General features: G+C 43.3%; 1 protein-coding gene and 2 non-coding genes across 5 annotated transcripts in view; all 3 read right to left on the reverse strand.

Moving 5' to 3' along the window:
- SF3B3 (splicing factor 3b subunit 3) overlaps positions 1-12,004 on the reverse strand; it is a 28,867-nt gene that overhangs the window by 14,824 nt on the left and 2,039 nt on the right. For all 3 annotated transcript variants that reach the window (XM_086758238.1, XM_086758239.1, XM_086758240.1), the window contains exons 4-11: positions 11,025-11,197; positions 10,586-10,727; positions 9,779-9,891; positions 8,887-9,024; positions 7,743-7,846; positions 6,381-6,546; positions 5,772-5,867; positions 5,168-5,240 (exon numbers count right to left, since the gene is read on the reverse strand). In XM_086758238.1, coding sequence (XP_086614364.1) covers positions 5,168-5,240; positions 5,772-5,867; positions 6,381-6,546; positions 7,743-7,846; positions 8,887-9,024; positions 9,779-9,891; positions 10,586-10,727; positions 11,025-11,197 — 1,005 coding nt within the window. The remainder of the gene's footprint in view (positions 1-5,167; positions 5,241-5,771; positions 5,868-6,380; positions 6,547-7,742; positions 7,847-8,886; positions 9,025-9,778; positions 9,892-10,585; positions 10,728-11,024; positions 11,198-12,004) is intronic.
- On the reverse strand, positions 9,529-9,608 carry LOC147599134 (small nucleolar RNA SNORD111). Its single transcript, XR_015260076.1, has one exon. It is a non-coding gene; the product is annotated as a small nucleolar RNA SNORD111 (small nucleolar RNA).
- Positions 11,876-11,957, reverse strand: LOC147599135 (small nucleolar RNA SNORD111). The gene has a single exon (XR_015260077.1). It is a non-coding gene; the product is annotated as a small nucleolar RNA SNORD111 (small nucleolar RNA).

The raw sequence follows: 12,004 nt of genomic DNA on the forward strand, positions 1-12,004 counted from the left end.
AGAGTCAATTCATGATACGCTGAATTCTGGCAAGCAAGACTCCTGCCTACTTTCTTCAAAGACAGCACAAGGCCTAGAAGCCTTTAAGATGCTCAGCCCACGTCACACGAGGAGCTGAATCCAGATTTAACGCCCGATGAAATCAAATTAAATGCTCTGCTCCAACAACCTGAATGCAGGGAACCCATCCGCAGCAACCGCACTACGGACGCTACAAACAGAAGGTTAGAGGACCACTTCTCTATCTAGTATTCACGTAATAAAAGGCTGCAGAGAACGATTAGGGTGCACAGCAGAGCTCAGGGCTAGCCTGCTCTACCCTCATCCACAAGCTCAACTAGCTTGCATTCACACAGCCATCTGCAGTTTCCTGGGATGAGAAACACTTACATTTTTAAGCTAGACTAAATATTGACCTTTACTTCTACTTGGATAAGTGACAGTATTGCAACTATCTCTAGTACTGGCTTCTCCCAAAGGGGACAGTTTGGGAGAGTCCAGTAGCTTGGACATGGAAGGGCTTTGCTAATGGAAAACCAGGGAAACTGTGGGAAACAAGAGTAGTAGGACTGGGTAAAGGGAATGCTCCAGTTTACTGCTGTCCATTTTCATTCTGTGGAAAGCTCAGGCATTGAAGCAGGGGAGAGGATTGCCTCATTAAAATAGAATAACAAAAGCAACAGAAACAATGAAGTCTGTTGGGAAATGGAGCCAGGAACCTCAGTGGAGAAACAAAGATTGCCTCAGAGAGGCAACTCCACTTCTGCTGCTGTTGTCATGCAAGGGCTATTTCTTAAAAAGAAAAAATTTCCCATTTTAACCCAATTCAACCCAAGGCTCAGACTTACGCACCACAGCACAAGACAATTAGCAGAGGCAAGGGTGTAAGAGAGCTCTCACACTTTTGGCACTTGAGCAGAGTTTCTCAACAATCTGCAAATGCGGCAGACATGGAGAAGTGGCTAACGACTCTCTTAAGTAGAAATAAAGAAAATTGAGAACTCACTGGGATGAATACAAGACACCAGCAAATATCATGCGGTAGCTTAAAGAAACTGAACTGGGTTAACTGAAACAAATGCTGCTGCTTTTCTTATCCACCCTGTTTAGAGGGAGGCATTGCCAAACCTGCTGTGTCACGTTTGTAACAGAAAGTTCTTACATACGGCTGAAAATATGCAAGTGAAAAGAAACATCATTCTTCTCTCCAACATCTGGTATACAGACCACAGCTCTGATCAAACTGAAGAGCTTTGTATAATTAAAGCAATTCCAGTACCGGTCTGCGGCATAAAATCTGTTACTACTCTATTATGTGGTCACAGTTTACAACCTCCAACCAAACCCCAAACAGGAGTGAGTTTGCTTGGCGAAATGAGAAAACCAGAACTGAACCTGCACACAGAAACTGATCAGTAACGCCAACTATTTAAACACTTGGCTTAACAGGAGAATTCCTGTAATGTTAACGGCAAATGGGAAGAGTTCAGCAAGCCGTACACCGCTACACATTGGTTATTTTCTACACTGAACAGCAACTTCTCCTACAAACCTACACAAATTTTTAAACACCAGAAGTCTACAAGTATTCCTCGATTGCTTTCAACGGAGATTCTAGCAGTTCACAGGCTAAGCATTTAATTCATAAATATCCTGTAGACAGGATGTTCTAAAAATTTCATTTCAAAGACCATCATTTCCAAACTTTTTGAGGGCTGCTGCCTTCCTCCCTGGGGACTGTCATTCTCATGATAAACCACCATGTCCCAGCTGGAGGCTCAGCCATGTGATTTGGAGCAGGACAAAGAACTCCCATTTGAAAGCAAAACAGATTCCCTTAGTCCTCCAAAAACTGAAAACTCATTCCTACCTCTTAATACTTTTTCAGCTTTCTCTTTTCACTGGCTTACAGTTATACTAGAGCGTGCCGTTAAGTCTATGTCAATACTAGTGACAAGTGCATTTTTGCTTGAAGTCCAGTAGTGCTACTTAATGCCTCTCTGCTGGAGCTTTTCAAATAAAGGGCTTGATTTACCAGAATGAAGTCAGCGAGCAAGACGCATTCATCTAGATTCAAACACCACAATTTTGGTTTAGAAAATACAGCAGCCAGTTGAAATTAAGAGGACTAAATCCCTGGGGCACACTGAGAAGAATTCTCGGTTAGAAAAATAAAAGATCTATAGATTTTAATATGAAAAGATAGCCACTTAGCTCCACAGAATCCCAAGCATAACATCAGGCTGCCCAGAGTTCTGAACAGATATTGACATCCTTTTGTGTGCAGACACAAGACTTCAGAGATGCTTATTACTGTTCTAATTGCTCCAGTTAGCTCCTTTCAGTGAGTAACAGAGACATTTTAATGACTCTGAAGAACCACAGCTGGACTCATTCTCCTGTGCCTTCATTACAAGTTTTCTGCAGCTTCATGCACACGTCATGATCGGTTATGAAAACATCACATTTCAGTCCATGAACCCTACACTACTGTCCTTTTTGTTATTTGTCCTGAATTCAGTTCAAGTTAGACCATCAGAATTCCATTCATATACACCAGTCCACACCCAATACAGTTTTTTCATGCTTCACAGCATCTGAATTTGCACTGATACAAACACAGTCACCAGTAGCTCAGAGGAGTTAGTGAAAAAAACAGATGAGGAGTCACAAAATCCAGGATTATTCTCACTGAACAGATATCGATGGGATGATAGTACATCCTCCTGGGCTTCCGTTTACTACTGCATGAAAACTCCGCAGCTGTGACTCACTGCACACTGCTTTTCACGCAAGAGCACTGGGTAGGGAACGCAGACTGTCAGGTCTCAGCTCACGTCCATCTCCACAGCAAAGCACACAGCCATCTAGCTCCCCAGACCTCGATATTTAACTGCAAAAGAGGGTTCGGTCCAAATCCCATTTGCTCCTGTCTGATGGGCAGACACACTCCATAACCACAGGGAATCCCACACCAGCAATACCTACAGGCTCTTCCAGCATACTCGATCTGCAATTGGAGGTCTGTACAAATCAGCTGGGAGCCGACCCTCAGTCTACAAGGGAGCTGGAAGCACCCCTGAAACGCACACCTCTGATTCTAGCAAGAACTGACCATTCTGCAGAGACACAGTCATTTATTTTGTTCCCCAAACACTGTAAGATGGATTGGGAGTTGCTTTCAACTCCTCAGCTACTGAACTCCAAAGGCAACAATCTCCAACTACACCAGAGGTTCTAGAAATCATTTACTGAAAAGCTTAGCACAAAAATAGCCCCATGATTTTGAGATTCTCTGTGGTTAACCTGTGGGATGGTACAGTAGCCCCTGGCAGTAGGTACACACCTGTGGTGATCAGCACCTCCACCACCAGCCACCTGTGGAAGAAAAAAAGAGGCTTGGTATTGGTAGTGTGTATCACCACGTACCAGCCAAGGTTAGTATTTGCTTGGAAGGCTGCAAACCTGTACATGTCTTACAGAGGCCTTGCAGCACTTGCACACTATGGCATCGAGGCAGAGCCAGGCAGCCCGACACTGCAAACACTACGAAAAAACAGGACTCGGGCAGTTTCAAGATTAATGTTTGAAAAGGTTCGGCAGTCTCTCTCATTAAAACTCATTAAACCCACTAAAACAGTTTCTGAATTCAAAGAATTGTAACTTGGATTGGTTTCACATAACTTTCAACTATATTCAAAAAGCAGCATGGTACACAACAGCTACAGATTACAGCCTTTCTGAAATCATAGAGGTCTCCACGCTGGAACCTGGAGAACTTGGAAAGAGGACAAAAGGGGCAGTGAGACTGGTCTGTTTCATGTAGGTTAGCAATGGTCCTCCATCTCCTGAAAAGTAAAAGTCATCGTCTGGAACCCCAAGAGAAAAGGTTTTTAAATTGTAAGGTGATGCCAGAAGCCTCTGTCTCTCAGGGAGCAAACATTACCAACTCCTCCTCCAGAAGGCAGGAGCAAAGGTTTGTCTCTAGCAAACTGGAATGCTTCTTAAGAAAAGCACATATTTTTGCTATGAACTGTGGAAATATTTTCCTTCTGACCCTTTTATTTCTGGGGAACAGGAAGGCACTTTGTGCTCAAAGCTCCTTCCATGCTGCTTAGACAGTACGTGGGTCTCAGAACACGAGCAGAGGAACTGATGGCAAGTCTCAGATGGCAAGGTAAATCCCACAGCAATGTCTGAAATTCTCACAGGGTGACTGGCTCCCTGGAAGACACACTACTCTGTGATTTCTTAAAAACAAGATACCATGCCACCACAGCAGGCTAAAGTCTCCACTGCAACAACCTGGCACTTCTGTATCCAGTGCAAAAACCTACTGGAAGTCTTTGCGGGACTTATACAAAGCACTGCCGCAGAAATAATCACGGAGACTGTCGGTACCCAGAAGAGATTCAATTCAGGCTTTTTAGGTGTTTCTCTCTCCCTCAAGAGAAAAGAAGGACAAGGACAAGGGATTACACTTCCTCCTGTACTTCAGTAAGCCAAACCCATTATTTCAAATCAGGAAAAAAACCCAAGTCCACAATCCAGTACACATTGCCAATTTCAAATCTTGACCTTCCTGGAATCAGCAGCATCCTATACACTGCTGGGTTTCCAAACAGGGAGTGTGCCCTAGCCTAAACAGTCTGTTTTCTTTGCAGATATGCATAGAGGGAAGCAATAAAATACAGACACTGTTGTCGATTTATCTTCTTTGTTCCATAATTTGAATCCCACTCTCTCACAAAGAGCTGATTACTGCAGTTGTCAACACGCATATAAAGAATAGTGAGTATGCTCCAACAAAAAGCATAATCACTGCCTGCTGATGCTGGAGAAAGAACTTATGAGAAGAGAGAAAGGATGAGAAGTTCAGCAGCTTCAGGCTGCAAACAAACAGCTGTCAGCATACTGGGTGATGAATGCAGCTGCAAGAAGGTGCTTCTCTGTCAAAAGGGAAATGTGACAGTTCTAGGGGACCAGAGAGTGGCTTCTAAGTACAAACAGGTGGCTGCAGATTTAAAACACAACTTTCAGGGATGGCACACAACCATCATGCAGCACCTTTCCTATCTCCTTGGACAGAAAAACAACAACAACAAAAAAAAAACCCCACACCAAAACCCATTAGCACTTCCCTGTGCTTCTGGAAAATACTGCATACCTTCAACATGCCTCCTCACAGTCCATACAGCGTTGGGGTTACCAGGCAGCTCTGAGACGGCCATTTCAGATACCTAAGAGTAAACAGGAACAAAGTTCTTTTGCAAACAGATGTTTATTTAGACTTACTCCAGTATGTCACCAAACCACCAGCAGTTTTTATGCTTTCCCAGAACTGGGCAGGAAAGCTAGTAATTCCCAATTCTGATGCGCCCTCCCCGTGCCAGATGTGCTACAGGGTAGAATACTTTCAGCAATGCTACAGTGACATAAGAGCTCTGGATGATCAGCTTTAAAACAAGGTCACTCGCCCCCAGCAGAGATCAGCAGCAGCAGTTGGCAGAGACACCGGAAATTTTCCAGCTCACTACACGTTAGAAGATACAAAAATGCAGGTGGCTGGAGTCAACTGAAAAAAAAGCCTTTTAGGCTGCAAGAGTAAACAGCACAACTCTTCAATTTCCGAGAAGCAAGCCTAGAGAAAGTTGCTTGCTCTCCCAACTACTGCAAAGGAAAATCCCTTCACTTCAGCACCCTTATTTCAAGGATTTTCTCCCACTGTCCTCGCTTCTCAAGCTGTTATTCTAAAGTGCTGTGATTCTCACCTCAAGTCCATGTCTTAGAACCCTCAGAGACGACCGGGGCCCCCGACCACAAGCCACATACAACTGGGGTGTGTCTTCATTGGCCAAATCCGCTATCTGCGTGGAGAAACAGTGTCAAACAGTATCCACAGGAAGAGAAAGTAAAAACAAGCTATATATGCCACACTACTGCTTTAAGATTGTCTTTTTCAGACACTAAAACCAGTCAGGATGCCATAGGGCGTACCACTCGCTGCCCTGAAGTAACGTCAAGTTTTAACCAAACTCTCCGCAGAGTGGAGAGCTGGTCTGACAGTCAGAGGAGCAGCGAGGACTGCTGGCTGACACCCTGTGTCCAGACAGCTATTTGTCACCACACGAATCAAAGGTTGCAAAGTCAGGTACCAGCCTCAGGCAGCTGTCCGAGACTTTAGCAGACTTGCTTTTCTATCAGCATATAGTATAGAGCAGTATTTCTAGAAACCTAGGATAACGTAGCGGCGGTGACTCTGCTTACACACAAATACTCCGCAGAAAAGCAAAGAAAAATAATGCATCTACGATCAATTCCTCTGTAAATGAGAAAGACTTATTTACACGGTGAATGGGAGCTTGCTGATGGCAACGCACCTGACAACACAGAATAGGAGACAAACTGTCCAACTCATCTACTAGCACCAGGTTCTTGAGAGGTCGTGGCTGAAAAAAGAATGTATCTCCTTCCTCAAGAGGCATGGCAGAAGAGAACTCTGGCTCCTCATCATCGTCACCCAGGTGAGCTATCTGGTACAGGTAACTTGAGACAGAAAGCAAGAGGAATAGCATGTTCAGTGCAAAGCTCCCAGAGCCTTTACCAAATATTCAGTAGGCAACAGGGAAGAGAGAAATCCTTCCCTACATCATCCAGCTATTAAAATTTAGCCTTAGGAATTGTCTTCTTGGTGACAAAACATTTAAACTAAATCAGAGGTCTTTAAAAAAAAAAAAAATCCAAACAAAAAACACACCACAGCCTTCTATCTTCTCATTTGTAGCTGTCACTGGCAAGTATCACAGAGTTTCAGTGTTTTCTCTGTTTACCCTTGAACCTTTTGGATATTCCTGTGTTAGAGCCAAAGCACCAAAAGACAGCTGAGGCCACCAGCAAGGCCAATGGCTAAGACTGCAACTCCACAGTTATCTATTTTACCGGAATGCTCTCACCTCGCTATTTTAAACCACATTCCCTATTTGTCATTGTGAGCCTAAATATCACAACAATCAAGTTAAACTTCAGAAGAAAAAAATAAAGCCAGAAAGATAGACTTATTTAACTTCCTGGTTTTAATAAAGCCCAAATGAACATGGCTTCCTCAAGAGGTTGGTTTATACAACCCATTCAGATTCACTCCAGTAGACTGGCTGGAGCTCCCTCAGGTGGCTGACTGCAGATGTGGTCAGGCAAGAGTATAACCCTCCATTCCTGCGAATCCCCCACTCAGACAGTGTTAAGCCACGTTCAAAGTTGTGCAAAGTCTTCTTTGAACCTTTAGAATATTCTAGAACCCCAAACATGAATTGAGAAAGCCCTCAAGTTTATACCCATTAGGGAAAGGATCACAATTACTGATAACAATCCTTATCTACTTGGGCCGTAACACACAGAAGTTCAATGAAAACTATCAAACTAACTAGAACATAATTCATCTGGATGTATGATGGACCTTATATGAACTGCAAATGCTCAGTTCTTCCAAAATGTACTGCAACAGTGCAATCTGCTGTTCTCAGCACTATCATATCTAACCTGGGGTCAAACAACATGAAAATTCCCCCATTCAGTCATAGTCTAAACCAATTGTTCTGCTCAAGCTGTGTGAACAAAGCATCAATTTCCCCATTAAAACAGAGGTGTTGTCTTTATTATGTTCAGTAAGTTCAAGGGTCAGTTTGCAGTCCTGAACAGAAAGTCTGTTTCCAGGGAACAATGCTGATGTAAAAATGTTTACTCACTGGTTTCCAAATTCAGATGCCACAAAGAGAAACCCTGTCTTCAGCACACACATGGCAGCAGCGACAGGAACAGTGTCAAAGTACTTCAGTCGAATCTCTGTTACCTGAAAGCAGAAGACAATGCGACTGTGCTAGCAAAGTACTAGAGCTGTACATGTGATTTAATTAAAAAAAAAAAAAAAAAAGCTGCCTAGCTATCCACTTCAAAGAAAGTAAGACAGCAGACCAGGCTTAACCACATCAGTAGTTTATAAATCACAAAATCCTGCTGACTATTTTGAACACAGAAGCCAGGCTGTTTTTTATTTTAAGACTTCTGGCTTTGGTAACACTGAGTCAGTTTGGACAAAAACAGCTGTGAAAATAGCAAGCCGTCTAAAAGAAAGAAGAAAATTGCTTCACTGAACACCAGCCATTCCCCAACATGCGAAAAATTAACTGTTCTGAGCCAATTTCTGCATTTGATATGGTTGCAACAGCTCTTGGTGAAAGATCCAAAACCAATGTTAAGCTACTTAAAGATGCTACGCAATCATCCCTTGTATCAAATTTGACATGCTTAGAGGAAGGAGGAACCAACTTTCAACTTTTACTCAAAAAACCCAACTGATTCACTGCAGTAGAGATCTCTTCATTGCAAAATACTAGGAAAATCAACAGCAAGCACCTCAAGTCTGTTATTTCGACTCCTGGACCAGCTGTACCAAGCTAGCTACCTCCATTTGCAAAAATATTGATTTGCAGCATGTAAACATTCAATTAAGAGATGAAATAGAGAGCACCTACTGTGATCAAGAGAAAGAAACTAAGCTCCCCAGAATTAGTTTCTGGAGCACCCTCTAGCAGGTTCATGGACCGCACTTTTACATCTTTTGAAGAAAGGAGTGCCTGCAGAACATCTGAAATATGTCTGAGCGACTCTGCAGCACAACTCAGGATTTTGCAAATCTTGCACCGTGTCTCTAAATGAGTAAACACCAGTTGCAACTGCGGGTACAACTGTATTACAAGTCACCTAAAACACGTGTCATTACACAGCTAAAACCACAATATTAAGTATTTATCACTTCAGAGAACCAAATACTTGAATAAAGTCTCTTCTCAATTAATGCTTTTGCTGTTCTTCACATCACGTGATGCTTACCATGTCTTCATCAGTCTCTAGAGTAATTTTGAAGATGTCTCCCTGCTCTGTCTGGGCCAGGAAGAAGAACATGGACTTGGTCTTATGTGTAGCAGAGCAGACAAAAATCATACCTCTCTCTGGGTCATCCAAGTCATTCTATCAAGAAAGAAAGCGGGGGTCATTGGTGGAATTATCCGGCAAGCACAGATGTGATCTCACTGACTGAAGCATTTCCATTTCACAGGTGCCTTAAGAGCTGACAGGATGTGAGGAGGCTTTTAACACAAAGCACATCCCCTCCACTACACCTGTAGTTACCCTTGGTACATCTCCGCCCCCCAAAAAGGTACATTTCTAAGACACTGTGCCTAAACACTACCCCTCCTATCTTTTTTGCGCCCCTCCCCAGACAACTCTCTCACATATCAAAGCCAAACACAGAGGTAAGGGCTGCAACCCACACACAGCTGGTTTTGAGCACCTGAACCCTGGCAGGCCTTCAAAGCACTGTCAAAGCACACAACAATTTGCAACACCAAAGGAGGAGGAAGCTGCCTTAGATGCAACAGAGCAGCTGTCAAGTTCACCTGCATACACGAAAGCAACCATGATTCACCATCCCAAGTAATCCTATTGTACACCAACAGCACTGCCACAGCGGTGCCTGATCAGAGTCTCTGGAGTATCTCCAGCATAAATCTCAGAGAAGAGACATGAACCAAGCTCATCACTTCAGGCTAGGCCCACCCCCAGCCAAGGCGGCAGATGATAGGCCAATACACTTAACTGCTTTTTTTCTTACCGTAAAACCTCCCTGAAGCCTTTAACCTTGAAAGGCAAATAGCAAGCATTCATTTACCACTGACGAAGATAATCTTAAAAAAAACAGTAGTAATTCCAAAATTCTCACCCGTCTCCTGGGAATTGGGCATCTGATATCAGGCTGGTCACCAAAGTTTTTATAAGTAATATAGTTTTCAGAACAGATCAGCACTCCGCTAGGTCCATCAGAACCCCCAGGAACTGAAACACAAAAAAGAAACAATGACGAAGAAAGCCCTTACTACAGATTTGACTGACTGCCCACAGAACATTTATTTTTTTTTAATATATTTCCTATCAAAATAGGAACAGCTGTCAGATCCAGCCTAATATTCAGTGTCTGTCAGCTGACTATGGAAGATGCAACAACAGGGCAAGCATACAAGGATGCTCTCCTAGCTTAGCTTCCTTTGTGCTCAGAGAGGAATCTGCAGCAGTTCAGCAGTTTCAGGGCTGGCTTTGCATCCAATCCCTGTGAGTGGGCTTTTAGTCCATGGATTCATCTACTGCCTTCCGACTGCATATTAGCTACTGGAATCTCATGCAAGAGAGTACAACAGCACCTATGGATTACCTAAAAATACATGGTTTTGCACCTGCTACCAGCTAATTTCAATTATTCTCTCTTAGCTTTGGAATCCAGAGAATATCCAGAATAATGTAAAAGAGATACGAGGAGCGCTTTCAAATCGCAGCTGTATCTATGAATTCTTGCGTATTTCCATCTGTGAATCACCACTTATTACCTGACTCCAAGGTCAATTAATTTACACTAATGGCTCAGACTACCATCGAAACAACTCCTAAGATGTAAAGCACATTGATTCTGTTTCCCTGGGGAACGGGAACCAAGCAGATCTACGGGAAAATGACTGAGCAGCCAGGTGGGCAGTACCTGTTATAAGGAAGTTGCCATGCTCCTCCAAGGGCTCACTGTATTTCCTAACAACATGGTTCAAACCCAAGTCCAGTTCATAAAACGTCAATGTCTGTTGCGTGTTGGCTGCTGCTTCTCCTGTTGGATCATTGTCAGCTTCCTAAAATAGAATGCATGAAGGTGTCTTTTGAGAAAAGTATTAAAGGACCAGCAATGTTGATGCATCAGGAAGCAGTTCTGAACAACATTAGAACACAAGTCCAAAAGAAGACTTGCTAGATGATGCACCAAAAAAAGTTCAGAGGAAGAAAATATGCAGTTCTGCAGCTGAACAGCAAGAATCTGGGGACCACCAAGACAGAAGCAGACAACATTCCCCACCTCCACGGGCAAATTAAGAACAGAAGAGGACAGACAAAGGTCAAAAGACAGCAAAGGGAGATCAAGTTCTTCTCACCTCATAATCCATTTCCAGACAAGCAAACATCGGGTTTTCAAATCCTACATCCACTCCCACCACGTGGTAGACCAAGGTATTGGCCTTGTGGGCTTCCAGCGGAGAGGAAATGGTGAGACGAGCAGCAGCGTCTCTGTTCAAGATGTACACCAGCTTCTGCTTTTCAATCGCACCTGCAAGGAAATGACAACGGCACCTGAAGCAGGTCACTTGGTGATCAAATCTGATCACACCTACAGTCCAATATCAATGGAAGACTATGCCAGACAACGTCAGATTACTTCTGCTGAAGTTCACCACTCATATTTATCTCTGCGCCACCAATTAACTTTGAACGTCTAATTTTTAATGGTTCAGGCCACAAACACAAACGACAACTGCAGCTCCGTAAAGCTGACTGATCCTTCAGGCTACATCCATCTAGCCCAATACATCTACAACAGCTCCAGGCAGATCTACTCACTCATTCCACCACACGAGAGATGACAGACTGCAGGGAACGAAAAACAAACCAGATGTTCTACGATTTTAAGCAATTTGGCAAATAAAGACCTTTCCTCAGAAATATTTTAACTAAAAAAAACGTATTCTGGCCCAATACACAGCATCCACAACAGAACAAACACTGTGACTGTGCTACCCTCTCACCCACGAAAGCAAGACTTGCTAGAAAGGGAACAATATTACTTACTTTTATTCCCGATATAATGAACACTGTTAAACTACTTATCATTGCAAGTCCTGGCTCTCAGTGTACAGAAAAGCAGCATCGCAGAAAGCCGGCAGCAGTAAACTGCGGAAGTTCACGTTCCAAGTAACACCTCACTGTAAATCTTGTAATTCTACCTGTGAAGCCTGATCAGAAACGCACCTAGCTGTCTCCAAGACACATCTCAGAGAAGAGACATGGACTCATACCATCATTTCAGGCTACGGGAGGTGACTGACTGTGCTCGAGCACGGACATCTGCAATCCCAAC

This window comes from Chlamydotis macqueenii, chromosome 13 (assembly GCF_036417535.1).
Source record: "Chlamydotis macqueenii isolate bChlMac1 chromosome 13, bChlMac1.mat, whole genome shotgun sequence".
NCBI classification, from domain to species: Eukaryota; Metazoa; Chordata; class Aves; order Otidiformes; family Otididae; genus Chlamydotis; species Chlamydotis macqueenii.